Source organism: Brachypodium distachyon, chromosome 2 (assembly GCF_000005505.3).
Source record: "Brachypodium distachyon strain Bd21 chromosome 2, Brachypodium_distachyon_v3.0, whole genome shotgun sequence".
Lineage (NCBI taxonomy): Eukaryota > Viridiplantae > Streptophyta > Magnoliopsida > Poales > Poaceae > Brachypodium > Brachypodium distachyon.
Genome location: NC_016132.3, coordinates 3,806,070 through 3,829,840, shown reverse-complemented (window position 1 = coordinate 3,829,840; position 23,771 = coordinate 3,806,070). Strand labels below are relative to the sequence as shown.

Genomic DNA, 23,771 nt, shown 5'->3' with positions numbered 1-23,771 from the left:
TACACATCGCACCACGACACATAAACACTCCTTTGGGTAAAGCAACGCAAGAGATCCCGCGCGCGAGACATGTTCCCGTCACCAGGGAGGGCGGCGCTGGGCCACGGCACCGCAACTACCGCCGGCAGCGGGGGCAGGACCTCGGCCGCGGCGTCCGCCCGGACGACGGCCATGGCTTTCTGCAGCTTCCCGCTACCACCCTCCGATTCTCCTACGACCGCTCATCATCTCGCCCACCATGGCCTCCTAGGTTACAGCCCCCTAGTCGTCCTAGACCACCCAACAACCACCACCACCTCCTCCTCCTCCTCCACCACTATCCCCTCAGCTACTCCCAACCTACACGCTCCGCCGTCCGTCCTCCATCCTCTGAGGTCGTCGCCTCCTCCACATCCATGGTAATTAATCAACCAATCTCCCCACCTCTCTCCCTCTGCAGCACATAACTTCTCATCCAATTTCCCTCTACATGTGCTGATATTCTTGTTCTGATTTGTTAGGTCTTGCGGCGACGGTGATCGGGAAAGGCAGAGGGGGAAGGGCGCTATGACGGGCAACAGCGCGGCGGCGGCGGGGAGCAATATGGGGGTTGGTGCGGTGAGGATGAAGAAAGCAGCTGCGGCGGCGGGCGTGGGAGCGGGGGCGAAGGCGAAGGGGGCGCGGCGGAAGGTGCGGGAGCCGAGGTTCTGCTTCAAGACGATGAGCGACGTCGACGTGCTCGATGACGGCTACAAGTGGCGCAAGTACGGCCAGAAGGTCGTCAAGAACACGCACCACCCACGGTACGTATAGCCTCCCTCGCTTCTACTTTGATGCTTATATACGTACACGCCGTGAGTTCGCATCTACAAGCTACATACGTATATACACACGCGATTTTATGAGACAATTATTGTTACCCTCGTGAAAAAACTAATTTGGCGCTATTTTGTGTGGGTTAAGGGTTTAATATCCCTTACTACTACACACTAGCTATAGGGTTAGCTAGTAATCTGTATGAAGTTACATACTAACTAACGTTCCTTTATAGAAGTGAAAATTGTGTTCTTGGTTGAGTGCAAATGTGGCCTAATTGAGATAGCCATTTTTTTGTGTTGTTATGAAAGAATTTTAGAATTTTCACTTCTAACCAACGATGATCATCGTATAGAAGTATGCTTTACCTCAAGAGTATGTTCGAATCCTAGAGCGATAATGCTAACCAGCTAATCTAGTTTGTGATGTCATAATTTGGTTAATTATTGGAAGCATATACATACTGGTATGCATGGGTTTACTGGAAAGTTCATTTGTTCATAATTCGGTTGAGCTTGTCGTTAGATCTGAGAAAATTTGATGTAAGCTGCTTGTATATATACTTTCCGGTTCACAAGGCACAAACTTGGGGTGTAGACAAGCACATGTCAAAAAAAGGTTTGCAAATAGAAAAAGAGGTTCATCGTGCATGCAATATTTGCCATTTTTTCGCTTAATGAGGTGGTAATATATATTTTTTGCTTAATGAGGTGGTAATATATATTTTTGGCTTAATGAGGTGGTAATAGATGTATCCATTTATCTACTCCGGCTAGATTTTTTAAGCTAGAACAATGGTTCTTATATATCATTCTAACCAATACATTGTAGTTATGGAAAGTGCAATTACAAGGAAGAAGGTTTTTTCAAAAACCAAAACACAATCGCCCGTACCATAAAATTCTGTAGCTATGCTATGAGTATTACGAACACTAAACTATACAGGCAAGAATTAACATTTAATTAAACTATCTCGTATGTACCAAGTTCTATTGCAACCAATCACTGGCGAAGTTAGAGAATTAGGCCATTGGGTTCAATTCCTTCGATTATGGTGTAAATTTTCACTACACAAGCAAACAAAAGACTAAATTACGAAGGAATTACTTGTTCCATTCGGTGCATTTGAAGTTTTGAACCCAATGGCTCTATAGCAGCCCCGCCAACCAATAAACATATTTTTGTAAATAAAATCATCTGAACAAGGGTACATATGAACTCGTTTTCCATAAGAATAAGGCAGGGAGAAGCCCCTATATATTAATTGTTTTTAATAAGATGTCAAAGGGCCAAAGACAGTACAAACAGCTACTTATATGTGAACTCTTTGTTTGAAATTAACTTCAGAAATAATATAACATCTTTTAAGTTCTAAAAATTTGTGGAAGAAAATCCATATACATGTAGGTTTTGGTAGAAATGTATGCATGTAAATTAATTATTCTGAAACAAAAAACGGGTCACAATACAAAAAGCTACACTACACGAGTACATTAGCTTGTTCTGCATATTCATCATGAGATTTTTCACATACTCCATATGGTCATATCTTTTTTTAATTGCAAGGACTGCATTATATACATTTTCTATATGTTTTTTTAACTAAAACTGGTTTTTTTTGCTAAGTTAAAAAAAGGGTTCAAATGTACCTACGATGATCTGACTAGCCACTTTCCACACAGATTTTGAACCGATAGCGTTAGAGAAGGGAACATGAATCAATTCTCATTGCGAAAAATACCATATGCTTGTATCCATGGGCATGGTTGGTTAACATAGTACAGTGAACACCAATACCAAGAAAATGTGTTGAAAAATCCGATTTTCTAATGAGAAATTTGTTTTTCATACGATTTTTAAAAATTTAAACGATAACTAATTTTATCTTATTTTCCAGAAAAGCTTCCTTATTTAATAAAACCAGAACATTAAAAATATATTCATCTGTATTGAAGTGTATTCCATGAGCCACATTTACGATCTGGTTGAGTTGGTATAAATTATTCACTGCATCGGAATTTAATCCATGCATGATATGAATGTGATTTATTTTGGTCGGTAGGTTTTGAATGATCTGTCAACAATTTAGTGAATGCAATCTCAAAACTCAACATGAAGAAAAGGACATGAAAAAGCTAAGAGAAGAGTCTCACATGCACACAGAAACTAAACCACTTTATACAAGTCCAATGGGTGCACTTCTGCAGGCAGGCAGAAACCAGAACCAATTCTCACAAACAAAACCTTTCCACAGTACTCCTACAGATCACTTTTTCTAAAGTTCCAGTCATTGGATCACAAAAGGGAAAAGTGTTTGCAAAGCTAGCTATCTTGGTCCTAAGATGACTTTGTTCTGTCTGGTCCCCTTGTTGTCGACTCCCTCCTAGCTAATTGAACCCTAATGCATACCAACATAATTTAATTAGCACGTATATATGTAGCTACCTAGCTAGCTTGCTCATACAAACTGAGGCACGACACATGCTCGGCCTATTCCGTTGTTAATTTGCTAGGGCGTTGCGCGCGCTCGCTATTCTAAGCTAGCTATTTTGTCTGCATGCATGCATATGTACTACGTACGTCTCAGCTGTGGCATGTGGATTAGATCTCAAATCATGTCCGAATGCTGTTTAAACCTTGTTTTTGCTTTCTTCTATCGATTAGTCCATTAATTCTGTGTAGAGAGAACGAGTCACATCGTTATAACTGCCAGTAGGTCAAATGCTCATGGCACCATCTAATAGTTCCACTAACGTACGTGACGTCCACTCACCCCCATTTGTACCAGACAACAACTCTAACTCGCAACAAAAAAAACAAATGAAAGGGGAGCTGTTTTGTGTCATAGTATACCAGTTGCTGCTAGTATGATCAAGCTGGCTAATTTTACAACTTTTTATCTGAGACCAAGTCGGTACGTACGTGCGCTTGTGAATCGAAGTGGGAGTAGTACATCAATCTATAGATCGACGGAGATGCATGTGTGGTGGTGATGATGGCAGGCAGAGCGAGAGCATTGACCCCACGCACGTACAGGGAGGGAGACATGAGCGGATGAGAGCCAGCTATATAGCCAGCCAGCCAGCATCAAGTCCAATCTGATTAGCCCCGTCCCCGTGCAATGATGCCACTCAAAGACCCAAACGACCCAGCCCTTCTTGTCGATCTCTGGCTCACACATGCACCACCGCAGCATCATGGCTTTTCCAATCAACTACCATATATCTTGGGCAATCTGTTCATCCGTCTACAGGGAATCTCTCTAAGCAAGAAATGTTTATTTTGTGAGTGTGTCGATTGTGTGATATACGGACGTGTGAGAGGGGAGGAATCTGTACTGTTCGGGAAAGGGACCTGGCCTGGGGATGATGATGAAAAGGTGGATTTGAGCTTTGCAAAGGGGCCAAGTTTTTTTCTCCTTTGTACGTACTCTGCAATTATTACCACATCTTTCTCAATCTACGCCCCTTGGTTCTTGCCGTCCATCGGGGTGAGATCGATGCGGAAATGATGCTGGCTAGCTACTCCAGCTATAGTACTGCTAGTGCCACTACCTCGGTAGCCTGGAATTTCATCATCCGTATGTATAAATTATTTACTGATTCCTTCCATGCCGATTGAGATGTGTTTGTCAGGCCATGATTGAACTGAGAATTTGCAGCAACCGGTGCGCGTACGTACTTCACCTACTCCCGTACGTGTCTTAGCGTACTCTACTACTACTAGCTCCCTGAATATTCACTGGCAAAATTCCTGCACAACTCTGTTGTGCCACACATTGCTACTCTAGCTAGCTAGCTAGCACGTAGTGAACTGAGCAAGCACCGAAGCACGACGAGCCTAGATTTACCATGCGCCTACAAAGGAACGGCTCTACCAACCTAGCTAAGCTTGTACCGGGGGCACACGCACACGCCACGCCTACAACTGGGAGTACTTCTGAGTTGTGATTTAACGGAATTGTGATCGGCCGAAAAGAACAGTTTAGTTGATCTCTACAGCATTATACTATGATCTGGGAGGATAATTGATGGATTTGCACTCTGTTTATTGGTTACTCATATATATGCATGTGGATTGCACATTTGGTGCAGGAGCTACTACCGGTGCACGCAGGACAAGTGCCGGGTGAAGAAGCGCGTGGAGCGGCTGGCGGAGGACCCGCGGATGGTGATCACCACCTACGAGGGCCGCCACGTCCACTCCCCTTCCCGCGACGACGACGACGCCGCCCGCGCCAACGCCGAGATGACCTTCATCTGGTAGCCAATGTATTGCACTGTGCTGCTGCAATTGTTGTATAGTTAGGCTTTGGTGAGATCGATCGACAAGATGATGATGTAAGAGCTAGCAGTGGCAAATAAGAGCACGATCGAGGAGCAGACGCCGTACACAGTAGAGATCAGTCACCAGTACCGGCAGGCAGAGTAACTTGCGGTGTCTTAATCTTGTTTTCCGAGGTCATGCATACATGAATGCCCAGTGTCCTGGCCTCTGCTTCTCTCTATCTGTGTTTCCTTTCTTCTCTAGCTTTCTTTCGTTGTTGCAGTCAGATACTCAGACGTGCATCCATGTAGTGCTGGTCGTGAAAGAAGGGTTTCGTATGTAACGTGCGTGCATTAAGTTGCGCATCCATATGTTTGTGTGTGTTCTCATATGCTCCCTCCGTCTGTCCCATATTAAGTACCGGAGGGAGTATATGTCGAGCTGACCGCGGATCCCCCACGTATGAGGGAAATATGCAAGAGATGATCATTGACATATGTCATCTGGACATGCATTGTTGTCTGCATCTCTGTTCCAGTTTCAGTCTTTCAGAGCAAGAGTTTTCCAAACAGGTTTGTAAAGTGTAAGTACGTACCGAGGTGAAATTCAAAGAGGATGAGAAAAGCACCGTTGTTTAGAAGAAACCGTGGATGGAAATGTGGGCAACATATCCAAATGGACTGACATAATGAAATTCTGAAGGAAACCACCCCTTGTCGAAAAGAAGACCAAAGAAGGATAGGTTCGGAAAGAAGAAGGTGCAGGGGCTTGCGGTCGGCCCACTGTCGCCTTCCGATTCCAGGCCCAACGGATGGATATTCTCTGCAGATAGAATTTCTAGCTCCGGGCTGACCTCCGCCTAATTGCATTTTGTTGGACCTCTGCAGATTATGCTGGGCCGGCCATCAAACATTTTCCCTATTTCAGGTTCTATTTTTGTAGCAAAATAAAAAACAACATTACCCGTTTCCTGCGCGGCAAATCTCAACAGTTGCAGCCTCAGATGTTCAGTTTTGCCGGCACCAAAAGCAGATAACTGAGAGACAAAAGCCCTCCGACCATCCCGTCGGCCACCCGCTATTTTCCTATCCATCCTCCGAGGCTTCGATCCTTCTTTTTTTCTCTTTGGAAACTAGGAGGCTCCGATCACTGTTCGCGCCCATGCGGCCCTGGATAAGCACGCATGGCGTTAACTCCCTCCTGGCCCAGCAGCCGCAGCCGCAGCCGCAGCCGCGGCCAGCAACCGCGAACCGTGGCACGCCCCGCAGCCTCACACACATGCCGACCGGGCACGTCGGACGCGCAGGCAAATCGCGCCACGGTGCCGCCTTTTCGCATCGTGCCGGCGTCGTCCACGGTCGGTCAGACGGTCACGACACGTACTTACGTGCCAACCGTGTCAGGCTACCTCGAGCCGCCGACTAGAACGTTCCTAGGAGTTCCTGCCTGCGACGCCGGGCCAATGGTTTCGGCGGAACCCGGCCGGCGCTGTCGTGGATGGGTGGATGGCCATCCATCTGAATCTGATCACATGCGAATTCAACCTGGGAAATAATTTCCATGGGAGGATCGATCGACGACGCATGGGGTTGACTTGTCGTCGGCAGGCTTTCAAAGGCGGCTAGTGCTAGCGTAGTACTCCTACAGTAAGTTGATATTTTAGCGCCCCGGACGATATCTTCGTTTCTACTTTTGGGAATCAGTCACGCGCGCGCCGGTCCTGTTCTTGTCTTATCCGTGTCCCGCAACGAATGCGACGTGGTCGCTCGCGCACGATCGAGCGCTAGAGCTGGCCGAGAGCTCAACGTTTAGCTTTGTTGACCGTGACAGGCGATTACTACCTCCGTCCAACAAAAGATGTCTCAAATTTATCAAAATTTAGATGTATCTAGACATGACTTAGTGTATAGATGCATTCAAATTTGTTCAAAGTTGAGAATACATCCTTCGTTGGATTGCACAGAGGAATACCGAGCCATTGATTTTCGTTTTACGATGAACCCGCAAGCAAATGGAATACACTAGTTAATCATCCGATCCAAGTCAACTCCACGAAAACATGCAAGCATTGGCAGCTGCTTCTACTCCTGCGCACGCTGGTGAGGTGCAGCTGGCTGTTAAGGTAGTTACACTCACTAACATCATTAGTTCCTCTTTACATGTTGGGTTAGTGGCGAGTACAGCGAGTTATTTATTATTGCTTAATGGCGACGATCCTTTAGGTCGCAGCCTAGCTAGCTAGTGCTCGCGCCACTTTGGCAAAGCACTCCGGTGCATGGGTTGTTGCGGACGACGACGTCCAGGTGTTTTTTCTAACTCTCGCGGTTGACTTAACTTGTTGGTCCAAAAGCATTCGAATTTTGAAAAACATTTTGTGTCACTTAATTCAACTCTCCACAAAATACTTGTAGCTGCGCGACTCTTCCTTTCCAATTTTCACGGAAAAAAAAGGTAAATCCCTTCGTTCGAATGTCGACGCGACAAGAATGTCAGAAACAAAACGAACCCAGAACCGAAAGGGATTTACCTTTTTTTTTTCCCGGTTCGCTGTTTTCGTTTTGTTTCTGGACGTTTCATCGTCCCTTCCGGAGGGGGAGACGTTTCCTTTTTTTTCCCCGGTGGTATCGATCCACCATGCTCTGACGCATGGGCCCGAGCCGGAGGGGGAGATACTATATCAGTTTTGCGACAAATATCCTTTCCTCATCCGCCATTGGCCCGACGCCCGGTTTGCCCCCACTTGCCGCTGCACGCCCTCCGTCCGACCCGCGCCTCGTGTTGTGGATGGATACTTTTGCTTGGCTGAGAAAGGGGCCCGCGACGGAGATAGTTTTGCTTGGCTGGGAGATAGTTTGGCCGCTGGCCGCTGGCCGCGGAGCCCGAGAGATCGTTTTGCTTGGCTGAGATAGTTTCGCATCATCGCCGTGTTATTATTCGTATCTTTCTCCTCCTCCTCCTTCGATCGCGCTCGTCGCCGTGGCACGCAGGACGGGCAGTGCCAGCAGCGGGTGGTTCCCGGCCACGAAATCGATCTCCCGTTTCGGGGCGCGCTTGCTTTGGGTAGATACTGTGGCTTGGGTACGCCCTGACCACGATGCATCTTACTCCTATCACGCGTGGACCCTGTAGTTAGATTGGCCCGCTTTGTTTGTAGGCTACATACACGTGGCTTTTCTTGAAGATTATAAAAGCGTGGCTGGCGGGTGTAAATTACTGCTGCTACGTACTCCGGAGACACCGTGAAACCGGAGAAAGAAGAAACAAGGCTTACAAAACGCACATGATGGACAAGAAAATACCCGCCATCTTTGATACGGATCGATCGTCCAAAATACCAAATTCTGTTGTTGTTGTGATCGGAAAGCTGTCGATATGGGCGATGGGCGCGTGTCCCCCTGTCCGTTATGTAGACGAACATCTTCCGCCAAGAAAGCTCGTGTGGGGGCGTGGCGTGCAGAGAGCATGTCCACTTCACTCTTAAGCTGGATCAATGCGATTCTGGTCCCGTTAAGATAACCAAATTTCCTTTTCACGAGTGTCCATACGGACCATACGTACAGTACCATTTTGCCTCCAGCTGGTTCTCAGAAAGATAGACAAACTGATTTGCTTTCACCTCTTTCTTTTTTCTGCCAAATGATATGCCAGGCCCGCAATCAGACGGCGGCCACCTGGTTCAGTCTGCTGCGAACAAGTGTCCAACCCCCCATCATGGCCGTCGCCATCTTGGGCTCCCGACCGGCAATGGCGCCACTGCTTGGGAAGGGGTCAACCAACCCGGGGACACGTGGCTGCTTGCGAGTCGTTCGATGCGGATCAGGCTAAAGCTACTCCACCTACTCCGCCCCGCTACGGTAATAAACAAGCCGGATGTTTCCAGACGCTTCCATTGCAGAAGGTCCCGGGGATATTTTACTTGGGTGCTTTGTATTCTATGGCCTCTTACGTGAGCTGGTATGATATGTCTCGTAGTTTAATAACCCTTATATAAAATTAAGCATGATTGATGCGATGCGACTTTGTAATTAATTAATCAACCGGTGTGGGAGAGGACGAATGGAACAATCTAGATGCTGCCCGTCGTTTGCCAGAGTACTCCTGCTGCCATGCAATTAAACTTGACATGGAAGAGTAGAAGGCTAGTACTGCTATAGCTGTGTTTCATGGCCATGGCGTACAGCAATATCAATCCGTATACATGCATGAACTTCTACAACGATCAAGCAAACATATTATAAAGCTTCTTCAAGGACTGTTCTGAATAAACTCATTTTTTAATTCAGCAATTACTTTTTTGTCCTGCTGTTTTTCTTCGTACTTACCAAATGCTAATTGACATGCGGAATAGGAACAACTTGTCTTTTATGTCCTCCCTGATTGCATGTTAAATCAAACATCGGTTCCATGCCCATTGCCGTCGACAAAAATGGTTAGCTCATGAAGCACCCACACACTGGCATACATGTTAACATCAACCACCCAAGAAAAGCAAGGACTATACAAAAATAGCAGGCGTCTTTATGTAAGCACCAAAAATAGAGGGCTTAATCGCACAGATCTGTCCGCAAGTAGCTCAATCATGTCATCTGCGTGGGGCCTGCCATTATGTCTGGGGGTGTGATTAAACTATACAAATGGAACCATCGCGCACCACCGTCCCGCTACGCCATCGGGTCATCCCCAGCCGTCCAGCTCGCCGACCGGTGACCTCACCTGATGGGCTAAAGCAGGGCACGCCTCTCGTCGCGGCCGTCCGATGGGTGCTTAGCTCCAATCTGACGGTGGTCGGACTAATCGTCAGTCATTCGTTGCTTTGCCGTGTCATTACGAATGATTCCAATTAGTGCGTTGATTTTGTTGGTACGTCCTTCAAGAACTTTAGAATCACACGGCATTTTGTACTCTCGAGCAACTCTTGACGTAAAAAAGAAAACTATAGTCGAATGCATTACTCCGTATAGCGTTTTTACAGGTTAATATTTTTGGTCCGTGGCCAACTACAATAGAAGACATTATAGATTGGTCAAGACAGACAACACTAAAAAACCAACAGTGCAAACAGAACACCATGTCGACTACTACTCCGGTGTTCCGAGGAAAACTCCAGGTATACGGTACGGAGTAAGTGACAAGCAATCTCTCCGGTCAAAATGCCAAGAGAGTCTTTTTTCTCTCTGCTTTACAGCAACCAAAGCACTAAAAATTGAAATGTTTTCGAATTTATTCATAGTCCAAGGACCATCCTGCAAAACGCACGTGCGAGCGAATATGCGACGGATGGCATGGGCATGGGAGGGGGTCATCCATGGATGCATCCATGCCATGCGCCCCCCGAAAATATCAAGGCCATGTCAGCAGCGCCAGGAGGAGCCCCGATCTCGCCAGCCCCCAGCCGCGCACGCGGGAATAAGTATCTCTCCCCGCACCCACCGCTCACTGACCCGCGGGCCCGTTTGCACCCGCCCACGTGTCAGAGAAATAGCGCACCGCGTCGGCCCCACCCGCTGCTGGCCCCCTCCAGTGAAATAACGCAGCCGAACACTAGACTAGACGCACCACCGCCCCTCATCGCGGAAAAAATCTTTTCCTCGCCTCTCCTCGCCCCTCAACGTTTCCCTCTCTCTCTCTCTGCGAGACCCCCGCCGCGCAACCCCCCTCCCCCCTCCCCTCGCCGGCGCCGCCGATTTTTCGCCGCGGGAGCTCCGGATTAAAGTGCGCCGCATCGAGGTAAAGCTCCCGGCTCCCCCCGCCGAATTTTCCCGCGCGGGGTTTTGTTTTGATTCATGCTGCATCTGTTGATTCCTCGCTTGATTTTTGTTCGTAATAACTCGTGGAGGCGAGCTAATCTGTTGAGCCGGTAGATTCTCGGGTAATCTGGTGCCTGAGCATGTGTAGGCGAGCTGGTGGTGATGGTTTTACTTGAGATTTTATGTTTTGGCGCGACTTTGAGCTGATTGGTACTACAATTTTTCTGTAATCTCCGGTAGATCGACGCGAGATGGATGCTTGTTCGCGCGAAATTTGGGTGTTTTTTTTTGTATATCACTCGAGCAGTGTGGATCGAGCTGGGTTTTGTCCATTTTGGGCGGTCATTTCGGGGTCTAGATGTGGTGGAAGTAATTAGAGCGGAGATAGTTTTTGGGAAAATCGTTCGTACGGACTAGTAAATATTTTTCGATGTTAGCTTATAATTTCCCATTCCTCTACTTTAGCTCATCTGTTTCGTGCTTGCGCGATTCTAAATCTAAATCTCCATTGAATCAACGTGACTTCTGGAATCCAATTCGCAGCTAAACAGAATCATACAAGCAGAAAACTGAAAAGAAGAGGGTGAACTTGTATGTGCGTGAAATTTTGCTTTTTAAGTTTTGTTTATGCGCAGAATTAAACTCCACTCTCTGTCATCTCAACGACCTGGCAGGTTGATATGCTCTGGGTTGTGCTGCTGTTCAACTTTGATAGTTCGTACTGAATCAAACTCACTAAATTAAATGTGAGATGGAGAGAGCAGAAATAGCACCCTATCGCAATTGAACTACAAATATTGCTTCTATGCAACGCGTAGTTAGCAGTCATGGGACCTATATCCCCTCTTGGTGTATGTGGACGGTGTATTATTATTTCCAAAAAAAACCCCGAAAAGGAGTTCTCCCACTGGCCTGTGGTTCGATCGATGCACACACCTGCTGTTATTTTCATATTTTTATGAAATTGTAAAGTAGCTAACTAGCTATAGGTCATTATAATCCTTCCGGTGCAAAGTAGGCCGCATGCTCTATGCTGTAGTTTGTTTCCTCCCTTTCTTCCTTTTGGTTTCTGTATTTATGATCTTAGTTCAGAGTTTTTTTTTACTCTGTTTTTGGTCGGCGCCAGCTACAGAGGCTCCGTAAATTTTGTGTCATTTCGTAGTTCTTCTAATAAAAATAACATATTATGATGCGTGTTTGAGGAAAAAAGACACCTTTTTTTACTTTGTTTTAACTAAAATGAGAGTGCTCAACGCTTTTCTAGGTAAGAATTTATGCTTTTGTCTGTGCATCTACAATAAAAGGAGCAGACACACCCATTATGCAGCCCTCAATGTCTACATCTTGCATACTTCATCTTCTCTTCCTCTGGCTGGAACTTTGGGTTGCTTCCGCTTGTCGAGGCTAGACCCTGGGCACGAACGGCCGTGTGCCTACCTTGCATCAGGTACATCCCGACTTGCTGCATTACACCGGTTCCCTTTGGTCTAGAAAAGCTCATGTACCACCTCTTTGGTGCTTTTGCTATGACTAGACAGTTGAAGGCACCAGTTTTGAGAGCTCGATGTTGTAACCTGAACTGTTTTGTAGTTAAATTTTTTCTTTGACCCAGGCCTTCTTCTTGAAAACATGCATTGGCAAGGTTATGCGAAATTTGTTCCATTGTCTGGTTGCCCCCCTTTCCTTTTTGTTGTCAAGTTTTGGTAATATTTCTTGTTTCAAAATTTAGTAAAATGACATCTATAATAATATCCTTTGCTTCTTTCGGTTTTCCTTTTGCTATATATTGCAATGCAGAGACTTGCGCCTATGGTTGGGATTGGTTGATATTCTTCCAGGTCACATTGTGGGATGCAAACCCCCTTTGTGGGGGTTGATTGAAGAAGTCGACAATACTCATAAGAGCACTTGCGTCTTGAGGTTTTGTGGTTCTGAGGCAAGTAGCTTATAAGAAGAGTAGGACTTGGCATAGATGGATAAACTGACTGGCTATTTCAGTATGGTGTTGATTTAAGATGTTCTTATTGCTAACTGGAGCAGTTTTTCCATTCTCTGAGAGTTCCTCTCTAGTTTCTTGGGCAGGCTCTTGAGCTACCAAGTATGTCAGCTTCAAATGGGAAGTGGATCGACGGTCTCCAGTACTCATCATTGTTCTGGCCCCCGCCACATGATGCTCAGCAGAAACAGGTACAAATATTGGCTTACGTGGAGTACTTTGGCCAGTTTACATCTGACAGCGAGCAATTCCCTGAAGATGTAGCTCAGGTACTGTATCTTTTAGCATAATTTGGTATTCTTTTTGTGGTAAAATCTATATCAGATCTGTGAGCTTTTACACCCTGCACTTCTTTTACTTGTGTGCAGCTCATTCAAAGTTGCTATCCAGCAAAAGAAAAACGCCTGGTAGACGAAGTATTAGGTAATATATGAACTTCTGATAGCTACACGTTACACTACAGGCATTTCAAGAAAGAAACTGACACACTTGTCTGTACATTGTCCAGCAACTTTTGTTCTTCATCACCCCGAGCATGGTCATGCAGTTGTGCATCCAATCCTTTCACGCATCATTGATGGGACACTGTCTTATGATAGGCATGGTTTCCCATTCAATTCCTTCATCTCTTTGTTTACCCAAACTTCTGAGGTGTGTCCCTTTGTGCCCTGCTTGATTTTAACTTTATAAGATAACAAGATTCAGTCAGTGCTGCTTGTTTCAATATATTTTTTCTATTTCCTGCTGAATGTCGTTCAAAATGTTGTGCTCATTAATTGTACTTTTGTCTGTAGAAAGAGTACTCGGAGCAATGGGCCTTGGCTTGTGGAGAAATTCTTAGAGTTCTAACTCATTACAATAGGCCAATCTTCAAAGTTGCAGAGCGTAACAGCACATCCGACCAGGCCACGGCAAGTTACTCTGTACAGGAAAAAGCTAATGGCTCTCCAGGAAATGAACCTGACCGTAAGCCATTGAGGCCATTATCTCCTTGGATCACAGACATTTTGCTAACTGCACCTTTGGGCATTAGAAGTGATTATTTTAGATGGTGAGTAACAATATTCGTATTTGATTCTCCTGTTGACCGAAATTTCCTTTTTCTTAAGAAGTGCAACATAGGGTGGTTATATTAACAAGGAAGAGCGTGAATAAGTTATTAAGGTGAATAAAGAAACATAGAAAACAGTATAATTGTGTAAGGAAAATAGTATTTGCAGATATAACCAACAGATAAATAGGATAACACAGGACCCGACTCGAGAGCAAGGGAAAGAAGTCGTTAATCGTAATCAAGTACAAAGTAGAACCATGTCTCCGATTTTTCCAATGCAAGGATGCCTTGACATTAGAAAAAAGGGACAATACTGTTGAAGTATGTGGATTGCCCTCCTTTCCCCATCAGCTCGAGCTTTTGGGTGAACTGATCCGGTGCATGAAACTCTTTTTTGAAATATATGCTTAGTGCGATGCAAATATTAATGGGAGTATGTTGTCCATGAATATATTATGTGTCAATGGGTGTTGGAATATATGCAGCTTACATTGAAAACTAACATTATGCTATGACGTTCTTCTCTTGATGACATTAGCTTATTACTCTCTGTTCCGTTTCAAACGTACCAGGTGTGGTGGAGTCATGGGAAAATACGCTGCTGGTGGAGAATTGAAGCCTCCAACAACAGGTTGGTAACCTCGCAATCAAACTTTTCTTCCTGAAATTGCACTGACAGTAAAAATAGACATTTCCTTTTATAGTTGATAATGACAGCAAAAATAGACATTTCCTTTTAAAGTGACCAATTACTATTGGTTTACTAGCATTTTACTGGAGGGTTCATGAGTACAACACTCCTTGAAATGTGACCTTAAATTACAAGTGAAGCTTTCTTATATTTTGCAGTTATGATACACAATTATGTTAATCAGAGCAGATCGTCTGCAAGGAATTTCATTTCAATTTCTTATGCATCTTACAAACTCATTCAATATTGTATATATACACCGACTGTGCAACGCTGCAAGACGAGTCACACCAGATTTACAGAACATGGGCGCGCGCTGCGTGTGCCACACTTGGTGATCGTGCAGTGGGCGTGTCTGGTGCGGTTTGGGACACGTATGAGAGAATTGGTCCATCCTTTTTGGCCGGAACGTTATGTGCATTCCAACACATTTGCCTGATCCTTCTTTTCCTCCCAAAAACACGCGTTTACCTAGTTGAATTTTTATACATATGGTTACTTAGAAAATTACTTCGACATTGACATCTATTGTCTTGCTGCATGTGGGAGCTCAAATGCACATGAGCTTTGCGAGCTTAAAATTAATGTGGTTTTTCTGAGTTTGGAGCACTTGTCTTCTTGAATTGATGTTAGTTGTTACCATGAAGACAAATGTCTGATCATACCTGTTTGTGATTTAGCATACAGCCGGGGAGCAGGGAAGCACCCACAACTTATGCCATCCACCCCTAGATGGGCTGTTGCCAATGGAGCTGGAGTTATATTAAGTGTATGTGATGAGGAAGTAGCTCGATATGAGACAGCAAACTTGACGGCGGCAGCGGTTCCTGCGCTTCTACTACCTCCGCCAACAACGCCTTTGGATGAGCATTTGGTGGCAGGGCTGCCTCCCCTTGAACCATATGCTCGCTTGTTCCACAGGTAAGCTCCTATTTGTTGTTATACCAAAGTCTGCTTTCCAAATTATTCTAAACATGTTTTATCTGCCTTGTCAGGTACTATGCAATTGCTACTCCAAGTGCCACGCAGAGGTTGCTTTTTGGTCTTCTCGAAGCGCCACCATCATGGGCTCCAGATGCACTTGATGCAGCAGTGCAGCTCGTTGAACTCCTTCGAGCAGCTGAGGACTATGCTACTGGCATGCGGGTATAACATACTGTACCCAGACTGTTGTTTCAGTGACATCAATCAGGATGCCTCACGATATAAAATTGTCTTATCTGTTTTGGATGTGCACCTTTATTAATTTTGCCAACTTCATTTTTCTGTGTAGCTTCCAAAAAATTGGTTGCATCTTCATTTCTTGCGTGCAATTGGAACTGCAATGTCTATGAGAGCTGGTATGGCTGCTGATACAGCCGCAGCTTTGCTTTTTCGTATACTGTCTCAGCCAACGTTGCTTTTTCCTCCACTAAGACACGCTGAAGGACTTGAAGTGCAGCATGAACCACTGGGCGGCTATGTATCATCATACAAAAGACAGGTATGCAATATTTTTCTGCATATAACTGTTTTCCATCTTGAGTATTCATTTTCCTTAGAGTGAAAGACTGAAAGCATATACTTTTTCATCTTGAGTATTCATACAGAAGACAGGCGTGCAATTATTTTCTGCATATTACTGTTTTTCATCTCGAGTATTCATTTTCTCAAGCCTGCGTATTCTAGTCTGTGGAGTCAAAGTTCAGGACACCTTATTTTATGGTTATTTAAGCATTGTTTGTTACTTCCTCCGATCCATAATAAGTGTCGCTGATATAGTCCAAATCCATAAAGTGTCATTGATTTAGTACAACTTTCTACTAAATCAGCGACACTTGTTATAGAACGGAGGGAGTACCAAATTAACATTACTACATTAGTTGAGCTAAAACCTCGGAACAGACAGATGATGATTACTTGCATGTTCTTTAAATAGAAACTGCAACATTTGGTCATTTTTGTACACTTATTGATATGGAATATGTTTCTACTAATTCTTTAATCACTTATTATGATATACCATGTTCAGTGGCTGCCATTGTAGGATTATCATCAAATAAACTAATACTGATAGGTAGAGGCTACACAGCAAAGTTGCAAACACTATTGTCTTTATTACACTCTTCCACGTGGGGCTCCAAGTTTTAGCTTCCCTGCTGATTGCTTCCTTTTATTTGCATGGATTATTTACCTGCTGGCACCTTCAACTATCTAAAGCTGGAAGTTCCTGCATCTGAAACCACCATCGATGCTACTGCACAAGGCATTGCTTCCTTGCTGTGTGCTCATGGCCCTGATGTTGAGTGGAGAATTTGTACCATCTGGGAAGCTGCGTATGGTTTGTTACCTCTGAATTCATCAGCAGTTGATTTGCCCGAAATTGTTGTAGCTGCTCCACTTCAGCCACCTACTTTATCGTGGAGCTTATATCTACCGCTGTTGAAAGTATTTGAGTATCTACCTCGTGGAAGTCCTTCTGAAGCATGCCTTATGAGAATATTTGTGGCAACGGTTGAAGCTATACTCAGAAGAACTTTCCCTTCAGAGACCTCTGAACCATCCAGAAAACCAAGAAGTCAATCGAAGAACCTTGCTGTTGCTGAACTCCGCACAATGATACACTCACTCTTTGTTGAGTCCTGTGCCTCGATGAACCTTGCCTCCCGGTTGCTGTTCGTAGTATTAACGGTGTGCGTCAGTCATCAAGCTTTGCCAGGGGGCAGCAAAAGACCAACAGGTAGTGATAACCATTCTTCCGAGGAGGCAACCGAGGGATCAAGATTAACCAATGGAAGAAACAGAGTTAAGAAGAAACAAGGGCCTGTTGGTACATTTGACTCGTATGTGCTGGCTGCTGTTTGTGCCTTATCTTGTGAACTTCAGCTGTTCCCTATCCTCTGCAAGAATGGAACACATTCAAACATAAAAGACTCCATAAAGATTATCATGCCTGGAAAAACCAATGGGATCAGTAATGAGCTACAGAATAGCATTAGCTCAGCAGTTATCCACACTCGTAGAATTCTCGGCATATTGGAAGCTCTTTTCTCCTTGAAACCATCATCAGTTGGTACCTCGTGGAGCTATAGTTCAAACGAGATTGTTGCGGCGGCTATGGTTGCTGCTCATGTTTCTGAGTTATTTCGTCGGTCCAGGCCATGCCTAAATGCATTGTCTTCTCTTAAGCGATGTAAGTGGGATGCTGAGATTTCTACCAGGGCATCATCCCTTTACCATTTGATCGACTTGCACGGTAAAACTGTGTCCTCTATCGTGAATAAAGCTGAGCCTCTAGAAGCTCACTTGACCCTTACATCAGTAAGGAAAGATGATGGACAGCACATTGAGGAAAACAACGTCAGTTCATCGGATAGTGACGACTTGGGAAAGAAGAATGTTTTAGCCTCACACAAGAAAAATGGTTTTTCAAGACCACTCTTGAATTGTGGAGAGGAGGCTATTCGAAATGGTGGCGTTGCAAGCACATCTGGGAAAGTTATTGCAACCTTACAGGTGGAAGCATCTGATTTGGCAAACTTCCTTACCATGGATCGAAACGGGGGCTACGGAGGTTCTCAAACTCTCCTAAGATCTGTAATGTCAGAGAAACAGGAACTATGCTTCTCTGTTGTCTCATTGCTCTGGCAGAAGCTTATTGCATCTCCCGAAATGCAGATGTCTGCAGAAAGTACTTCAGCTCATCAAGGATGGAGAAAGGTATGATCATGCATGGTCATAACACTGTAATGCTTATGTAGACTTCGTTGTTTGCATTCTTATTAATTCATATCTGACATTTTCCTAATTTATAGGTTGTAGATGCGCTTTGTGATGTTGTTTCAGCCTCACCAGCAAAGGCTTCAACCGCCATTGTTCTGCAGGTAAGGACTTTGTTATATTCGAAAATTTTGTCATGATTAAATTTGTTTCGGACTTGTGCTTCGTGTCTGTTACATTGAGTTCACTGCCTGCATGGCATGACATGTACCTATTTCCTGTCATATTTATGGACTTATGCATGCAGGCTGAGAAAGACTTACAGCCCTGGATTGCTCGAGATGATGAGCAAGGACAGAAGATGTGGAGAGTAAACCAGCGAATAGTGAAGCTGATAGCCGAGCTTATGAGGAACCATGATAGTCCTGAAGCATTGGTAATTCTTGCTAGTGCTTCAGACCTTCTACTTCGTGCTACGGATGGGATGCTTGTTGATGGTGAAGCTTGTACTTTGCCTCAATTAGAGGTAACCTTCACTCACAAAATTTCTTTCCAGAATACCATAAACAGATTATCTGTTACTCTTTGCTGTCATGAAAGCAGCACCACTTATTTTCTTTCTCTACAAAGTTTCATGCCATCAATGCTTGCTGACGACATTACTCCTGTGGTTGAATATCACAGCTTCTGGAAGTAACCGCTAGAGCTATTCATCTCATTGTTGAATGGGGAGACCCAGGTGTAGCAGTTGCTGATGGCCTGTCGAATCTGCTGAAGGTATGTCCTCTTCTTGAGTCTCACTCCTATTCATCAAAAACATACTGTCGATCCAGAATGCTAACTAAATATTATTTACAGTGCCGTCTATCAACTACCATCCGCTGCCTTTCCCACCCTAGCGCACATGTACGCGCACTCAGCATGTCCGTCCTTCGCGACATCTTGAACAGTGGACCAATAAATTCCACCAAGATCATTCAAGGGGAGCAACGGAACGGCGTCCAAAGCCCCACGTACCAATGTGCGGCCGCAAGCATGGTCAACTGGCAAGCAGATATGGAGAGATGCATAGAGTGGGAAGCCCGCAGCCGTCGCGCCACCGGGATGACACTTGCCTTCCTCAGCGCGGCGGCTAACGAACTCGGCTGCCCTCTTCCTTGCTGACATGACCATCTCGAAGCTGACATCAGCGAGACTTGACGGTTGGTGCGAGCAGTTGCTGCATGGTCAGTGAGCAGGATTGCTAATCCCTTGCTCAAGGATGACTTCCCGGTCTGCCCCCATGATGTGATTTAAAACTGATATATATATATATATATATATATATATATATATATATATATATATATATATATATATATATATATATATTAGGTGATGTTCTCAAGCATACGGAGCTTCTGCTTCCACGGTGTGATTTAACTTTTAATCTGACGTTAGATGTTCAAGCATATTGAAACTGCTTGTGCTGTAACTTGTATTCCTGTAACCTAAGATGTCCACAATGGTAAATGAAGACATAGCTTTCTTTCGTGCTGTAAGACACATGCTTATCTGAGTAGCTTCACACTGAATCTGCATGTTGATGCGCAGATACTAACTGGGCAACATATCTTTCACGCGCCACATTTCATAACCTGCGATAATTACCGAATTTTCTTCTCTCTGGGGTTGATCGCTTTGTTGCACGATCCTAATCACCCTATCAACCCTTGTCTTTGTTATTTCGAAGCGTATTTGGCAAAGACGACGCACTCAAACACAGATGAGCACAAAAATGGTGAAACGATGCTCTATCTCTTTCTGCACCAACCACTCACTGGATCATAGATTCTTGACTCAAATTTGTCCAAATATGAATGTATCCAAATTTGTCCAAATATGGATGAATCTATTCTTAAAAAGCGTCTAGATACATGTATTATTTTGACAACAATTTAGGATCGGAGGAAGTAGCTTTTTACAGATATACATGGTCTCTCTATACTCAAATAAGTGTACTTCTAGTTCTTGTTCTAACTCAAATATTTTAAAATTTGGCAAACTTTATAGAAAAAAGCAACAAAATTTATGGCACCGATTTAGCGTCACTGGATCCTTCCAGAAATGTAGTTTCATATATACTGATTTGATGTTGTATATATTGCTATTGTTTTCATTAAGGTCTGTGAAAGTTCAAATCTTTTGACCTAAGACAAGAGTTAGAAGTAATTTATCTGAAGACGGAGGGAGTAGAACATAGCAGTGATACGCAACACAATCACATCAGTCACCTTTGACTCCTTTAACCAGATCATGGTTTGGCATCTGGCAAGCACATAACAACTTATAATGCAGGCACAGTTATGCCTAGTCTGCCCGTTACAATTGTCTAATTTGCAGCAGGGACAGCAGGCACAGTTATGCAAAGACAGTCTGCCGGTTCCATTTGTCTAATAAGCAACAGGGACAGTAGGTGATCTCGGTTCCTCAGTTAACAGCAGAAAGTTGAAGGATAGTTTCTGGAGTTTCTGGCGCCAGAAGAGACGAGAGTGGCAACTGAGCTTCGCGTCAAGGACAAGAAAGAGTTCTGGAGGGGAAGCACAATGTACCACCGATTCATGGGACTTCTCCAGCAAATGTGGATCAAGTCATGGAGGTTGCAAGAAACTAGACAAAATGTTATCGAGTTTAAAAAAACCAAAAGAAGACAATTTTCTATCATCTTGAAGAACATACGTCCCACAACAAGGGGCATCATGGTTCATGTCAACCGAGGGCTCGTACGAATTGCAATGCCTGGAGTTCTGGTTTTGGGGAAAATGGTCTTTCTGAGGCCCATTTCCATATGGTGGGGAGTCGACGGGGCCATAGTATACCCAGAACACTGAGCCAAATGATCTGGGTGGAAGTTTTGCGGCGAAGAGCTGGCATTTGAGATGCCTGCAGTTCTTGTTTGGTCAGTTTGGCACATCCGGGAGTCAAGTGCAGCCGCTACATTTTCCAAATGAGAATGAGTTAGTTTGAACATATGCGACTGCCTACGTGTAGAACCATGACAGCTCGCTGGCCACGCCCGGGAATGCTTCTTTCCCCGTGACGCCCCGCCGCCATCCGGAAGAAGAAGAAGAACGAGAGAAACAGCAAGTGTCCGCGGTCCGCGCCTCGCCGGCTCCCTACTTCGAGTAAATTATAGAAAACCACCACATTAGTGGCTCGACTTTTAACTTGGTACCAGTTGTCGTTTTGGTTACTAAAAACCACCGGTTTCAGTTAACCCCTCCATCGCTAGCGAATCAGCATGTTTCTGACCGTTCGGGCCCACATGTCGGGCCACCGTGTCCTCCAGCGCGGCGTCCAGCGTGGCACAGACCGACCGGGCCATATGGGTCGGTATCGTAACCCTAACCCGACCGGCTCGCCATTCATCTCCTCCATCTCCCCCCCCCCCTAAGCTAATGGCGAGACGGCGGGCACGCGCGCGGTGGCGCAGGTGTTCGATGGGTGGCATGGCGGCGGGCACCAGGTCGTCTCCCATTGCAATGAGGCAGTACCCTCGACGGCGGCGGATGGGTGGTACGGCGGCGGCGACGACGCAGTGAAGCGCACTCGCAAGGTCGCGCGAGGAGGCCCAACAATGGCAATTGGCGCGGAGAGAGCCCAATCCTCGGCAGTTTCAATGTCCTTTACGCAAGCAATGCATTGGACGGACACCCTCTTCGTCTCCGGGTAAGAAATTTATCCGATTTTATCCCCTTGAGCCATTAGGGTTTTGAGAGTAGCCTGGCAGTAGCAATGGCGCTTAGTGTTGGCAGCTTTATGTGGGATTTGTAGGCATAATTTTTTGTCTCTTCGATTTGTAGAACTGATGATGAAGTTTGGACCGTCAGTATGCATTTTAGTTGCAGCCAGAATTTGAAAAGAGATTTGGGCATTTCAGATGTGACTTTTATGAATCTAGTAGGATTGATGGAGAGCTGTGGTTATGGTCGAAATGACTTCATGTATTATAAGAAAGAAGAAGGGAAGTGATTGGCAGATTTAGAGCTTATTGACAACAATTGTAAGGTGCAGGACATGTTGAGTCTTTATAAAGAAAAGAAAAGGGTTACATTGACTGTTATGAAGGGGAAGAATGGGGAATCTCCAATTGGCAAAGCCATATCATTTTACTCTTCTGTATCCATTAATGGAAGAAGGACTCCAAAGACTAAGAAGAAGCTCATAGTAGATAAGCATGAGCCAGTGCACATAGACTTGGAAGGGGAAGAAGGGTAGAAGGCAGAACAAAATTCAGAACCAGTACACATAGACTTGGAAGAGGAAGGATTGCAAAATGCGGACCATAATTCGGAACCAGTGCACATAGACTTGGAAGATGAAGCAGGCCATAATGCAGAAACAAATGAAGGGGCAGTGAAACTTAATGAGGCTGACTGGAGTAAGTTTGATGAGCCAATGCAGACAGTATATCCTACCCAAGAGAGTGTGAACTATGTTCTGGTACCTGACCCAATGCAGAGAGTATATTCCCAACAGGTTGAAAATACTGAAGATGATTTCTGTTATGCTAATACCCATGTAGAAGAAGACCATGTTGAAGTAGAGAGTGACCAAGAAGGTGATTTCAATATGGAGGAAGAGAATGAAGGTGATGCTGCAAGTGATGAGTCAACTGACAGTGAGTACAATCCAGAGAATGAAGAATTAGAACAGACCAAAGAAGACCTGGAATTGAAAGAGATAATTGCTGAAATGAATAGAGAGGAAGATGACCCCTTACTGCACTGTGAAGGGGACACAGATGTTGAAAACATATTTGAGCTGATCCAGAAGAAGAGATAGACCATGAAGAGCCGAAACACAAGAAGGCCAGGAGAAAAGGACCTACAAGGAGGGCACACTTTGAACCAGAAGTCATAATTGAGCCAGGTTTCCTCCCATCAGGAGATGAAGAGAATAATGATGAGCATGTAGATGTGAAAGATGAAGATGGTGCAGAGGGGTTGAGTTTTGTACTGCCAGAGGGTAGAAAAAGTAGGGGTAAGAAGCTAGCCAGCAGGATGTGGTACAATGAGAAGAGAAAAAACCCACAAGATCAGTTATGTTTGAAAATGTGTTTTGTTGATGTCTACCAGTTTAGAGATGCCTTAGTGCAGCTGCATATATCTCAAAGTAGTGATTTCAAGTATCATAGGAATAACAAGGACATGATTATTGTAAATTGCATCAGATCTGACTGTCCATTCTACATGATTGGTTCAAAAGTTGGAAATGAGCCAACATTTTGTCTCAGAAAGATGCATCTAAGACACAGTTGTGGCACCACCAAGGATAGCACCAGAGTAAATGCAAAGTGGTTGAGCAAGGTGTATGAATCTAATATAACGGGAAATACAAACTGTGATGTTACATCTTTGATGGAAAATGCAAAGAGAGACTATGGCATTGTGGTGAACAAGATGTCAGCATATAGGGCCAAGAATAGAGCAATAGTTGCCATTTTAGGTGATCACATCAAGCAATACCCTAGATTAGAGACTA

At 44.7% G+C, this 23,771-nt stretch overlaps 2 protein-coding genes across 7 annotated transcripts; both read left to right on the top strand.

Moving 5' to 3' along the window:
• On the top strand, positions 1-5,436 carry LOC100829082 (probable WRKY transcription factor 12). Its single transcript, XM_003565386.4, has 3 exons — positions 1-398; positions 501-782; positions 4,890-5,436. Exons 1-3 carry the CDS (start codon positions 70-72, stop codon positions 5,059-5,061), a joined length of 783 nt encoding a protein of 260 aa, XP_003565434.1. The 5' UTR covers positions 1-69; the 3' UTR covers positions 5,062-5,436.
• A 5,197-nt stretch (positions 5,437-10,633) lies between these two features.
• On the top strand, positions 10,634-19,547 carry LOC100822621 (protein GIGANTEA). Of its 6 annotated transcripts, none has more exons than XM_010232243.3 (15): positions 10,634-10,788; positions 12,606-12,744; positions 12,891-13,073; positions 13,173-13,227; positions 13,313-13,455; positions 13,599-13,855; positions 14,431-14,489; positions 15,230-15,470; positions 15,545-15,695; positions 15,823-16,032; positions 16,749-18,248; positions 18,344-18,412; positions 18,556-18,774; positions 18,933-19,025; positions 19,107-19,547. In XM_010232243.3, exons 3-15 carry the CDS (start codon positions 12,909-12,911, stop codon positions 19,410-19,412), a joined length of 3,468 nt encoding a protein of 1,155 aa, XP_010230545.1. In that variant the 5' UTR covers positions 10,634-10,788; positions 12,606-12,744; positions 12,891-12,908; the 3' UTR covers positions 19,413-19,547. The 6 variants fall into 6 exon arrangements, with proteins under 6 accessions (XP_010230545.1, XP_010230544.1, XP_010230547.1 ...); XM_010232242.3 differs by having other exon boundaries at positions 12,879-13,073; XM_014899113.2 differs by lacking the exon at positions 10,634-10,788 and adding an exon at positions 10,846-12,255.
• The last annotated feature ends 4,224 nt before the right edge of the window (positions 19,548-23,771 follow it).